Source organism: Jaculus jaculus, chromosome 14 (assembly GCF_020740685.1).
Source record: "Jaculus jaculus isolate mJacJac1 chromosome 14, mJacJac1.mat.Y.cur, whole genome shotgun sequence".
In the NCBI taxonomy this organism is placed as follows: domain Eukaryota; kingdom Metazoa; phylum Chordata; class Mammalia; order Rodentia; family Dipodidae; genus Jaculus; species Jaculus jaculus.
The window spans coordinates 72,041,458-72,044,740 of record NC_059115.1 but is presented as its reverse complement, the minus strand read 5'-3'; the positions used below and the strand labels follow the sequence as shown (position 1 = coordinate 72,044,740).

The 3,283-nt window shown below is 38.1% G+C and overlaps 1 protein-coding gene across 1 annotated transcript; it reads right to left on the bottom strand.

Annotated features, from left to right (window-relative positions):
• Window positions 1-405: 405 nt before the first annotated feature.
• LOC101598537 (ubiquitin-40S ribosomal protein S27a-like) lies at window positions 406-919 on the bottom strand. Its single transcript, XM_045133784.1, has one exon. It carries the CDS (start codon window positions 912-914, stop codon window positions 447-449), a length of 468 nt encoding a protein of 155 aa, XP_044989719.1. The 5' UTR covers window positions 915-919; the 3' UTR covers window positions 406-446.
• Window positions 920-3,283: the final 2,364 nt, after the last annotated feature.

Below are 3,283 nucleotides of genomic sequence, written 5' to 3'. Positions count from 1 at the left end.
GACAGAAAAAAAAGAAAGAAAGAAAGTGAGAAAACTTGTCCTCCTTCAATTGTTTTCTTACATGAAATAGCAACAAAAATATGGATATGTAGTCAAAGGTAATTTGTTTAATAAGAGTTACCACAGGATGTTTGCAAAGCTAGTTCAGTTGATAAAGAAAATGAACAATGCAGGAAATGTTGGGGGAAATATTTCAAGAAATAATTGCTTTGACTAGACATAAAGAAAGAAGTATAGAACAGAGACAATGGCCTTAGTAGTAGTAATTCAGTGTAGTAGTAGACAGAATATTAGGTTAAAATCTAAGAAACATAGCTTTTGCATGATGAAAGGTGGTTTATTTATCTTCCTACTACTTCAATTTTTCACAATTTTACCATTATAAGAGACATACAATGAACCATGTTTTTTTTTTAAGTCTGAGACTTTTATTAACTCATACACAATTATTTCTCTTCTGGTTTGTTGAAGCAGTAAGTCAGATAACACTTGCCACAGTAATGTCTGTCAACGTGGCTGGCCATAAAAACCCCAGCCCTACACTCATCAGAAGGACACTCTCGAGGAAGGCGACTAATTTTACCATTTTTGTCCACCTTATAATATTTCAGGACAGCCAACTTAACCTTCTTTCTCTTGTGCTTATTTTTCTTGGGAGTGGTGTAAGACTTCTTCCTTTTTTCAGCACCACCATGAAGTCTCAGCACAAGATAAAGGGTGGACTTCTTTTGGATATTGTAGTCAGACAAATTGCGTCCATCTTCCAGTTGCTTTCCAGCAAAGATCAGCCTCTGCTGATCAGGAGGAATTCCTTCCTTATCCTGGATCTTGGCCTTTACATTTTCTATAGTGTCCGAGGGTTCAACCTCAAGTGTGATGGTCTTCCCCGTAAGGGTTTTCACAAAAATCTGCATCTCGGCGGCAGCCACTGCAGATGGCAGATCAGAAAGCCAAGGAACCATTTTTAAAATGCACAATTCCATAATTTTGACAAGTACACTTCTCAGTGAAGCCACTCTGTAATAAAGACTGTGGACATACCTATTGCTCTCAAAAGTTTAAATTTAAGGCTTTACACTTTCTCTGTTTCATCATGTCTACTTTCCCATCTTCCCCAGACAACCACTGACCAAATTTCTGTCACTGTGCCCTATTGTGTATTTTCCAGAGTAATCATGCTATGTGTATCTTTCTTGTTTTACTTGACTTCTTTCAGTCAGGATAGTTATTCATGCTTCATATCATGTTTGTTTATAGTTTATCACATTAAAGTTGTTGAATAATATTTTGTTGCATGGATATACCATAATTTACTTACGTATTCATTTATTGGTCATTTGTTTCTAATTTTAATAATTAAAATAAAGTGTTATTGTCCATATATAAACCTTTCTGTAGGTTTGTGTTTTGTGTTTTGTTTTTTTTTTTCTTCTTTTGGAAAATGGGTAAGTAACAGGACCTACGGTCCATGTGGTAATGATGTGTCTACCATTATTATAGACAGCAATTTTATAAAATTTTTATTGATAATATTTGTACATATGTATAATAAATCATGATCATAGACCCTTCTAACACCTTCTGCTTTCTCATTCTGTACGACCCCTCCACTGAGTCCCTTCTTTCCAGCTAGTCTCTCTTCACTGATTTTTATATTTTTAGTGTATGCACAAAATATATTTAGATAATAGTTGCCTCCCCTCTCTATCTTTTCTATATCCCGCTCCTATTCTTTCCTCTGCCCGTTCAGTCTCCCCAACAAATTGATTTGCTATGTTTTAATTGATGATGGATTTTGTTGTGTGACCTTATCAGGCACTGGTCATTTTTCTATCTATATCCTCTCTACTCCTCCCCAGACCCCTGAGGGTCCTCCTCATTTGGGTCATTTTGTTCCCTGTGAGGTCATGAATTTACCAGTCCATCTCTGGTTGGGGTGTCACAAAATAGTCCTCCCCACACTGTGGCCCTTACAGTCGTTCTTGGCCAGTGTGTTGTGAGTCTCCTTTGGTGGTCAACTTGATGCAGCTTCTGAATTTCTGTTATGAATATCCTTAGTGCCTATGCCTTCTCCCTGGAGCTGGTTGTCAGGCTAGCAGTGAGAATAGCACTCATGTTCAGACCATGATCTCAGCGATGTCTCATGGGCTCTGGCTCTGGCAGATGTGATGAAGATGGCTGGTCTTGTGTTGGCTGTCTTTTCTTGTCTCACTGATGAAGTTTGGTTCTCCAGTTTTCCTTGCCTTAAGAAAAACAGAAAAGATGCTCCAACCAAGAGTGTAACTAGCATAGTTAAAGGGGCCAAAACTAATCATTTATGAGACTTTTGGATGGGTACAGCCATCCTTCTTGGCCAAAGGCCAGTGGAGGCATCTTTCTGAAGTCTATAACCTTCCTATCCACGGGACTCCGACTTGGTTCTCACTACCAGGTATGAGTTCTTTCCCAGAGTGGGCCTCATGTCCACCTAGAGAGCCATTATAACCCATGCAGGCTCTGTGCCACTGTTGCATAGGTGTGTATATCTTGTCCAGCTGGTTGATTTCATAGCTCACAGGGTTCCCTCCTTGTTCACACTTTTGGTAGCCACTCACATACTCCATAACTTGTGGCTAGAGATTTTCTTAGCCCACTCTGTTCTGCTATAACATACCAGCATAGACTGGTTAATTTATAAACTACAGAAATTCATTTAACATAGAGTGTTGGAAGATGGGAAATCAAACATCAGTTGGCCACTTATGGTGGAGGTCTCCTTGCTTTGTCATTACATGGTACAAAGCACAAGACAGAGATCATAACAGACAGGACAAGAGGGGGTAATTTTCTTCACTGTAATCTCACTCCCATGGGCACACTAACTCATTCATGAAGGCAGAGTCCTCTGTACTAGCATGTTCTATAAGTTCTTGCCTCCTAACACTGCTCCATTGAAGACTTCCTCCAAGGGAACCTTGAGGGACACATTTAAAGTTCACAGACGGTTAACTTAGTCCCTCTTACTTTATTTGAAATAGATCTATAAATATTGCTTCATTTTGTTTTTGTCAGTCAAATGAAGACAAGATCAGTTCCTGAAAATGAGATAGGGTATTGCAATTTGAGGTTCTATAAGAGAAGTAAAGATATGATAAAGAAATCTCAAAAAGTAGGGAAGAAAATCTATTTTTCATATTAGGTCACAGTTACTAAAAATTCTATGTAAAGTTAAGTAGCATCAGAACTTTGTTAGAATATTTTAAAAATCAACATACAAATATCTAAACACCTTGAATTTCTCATG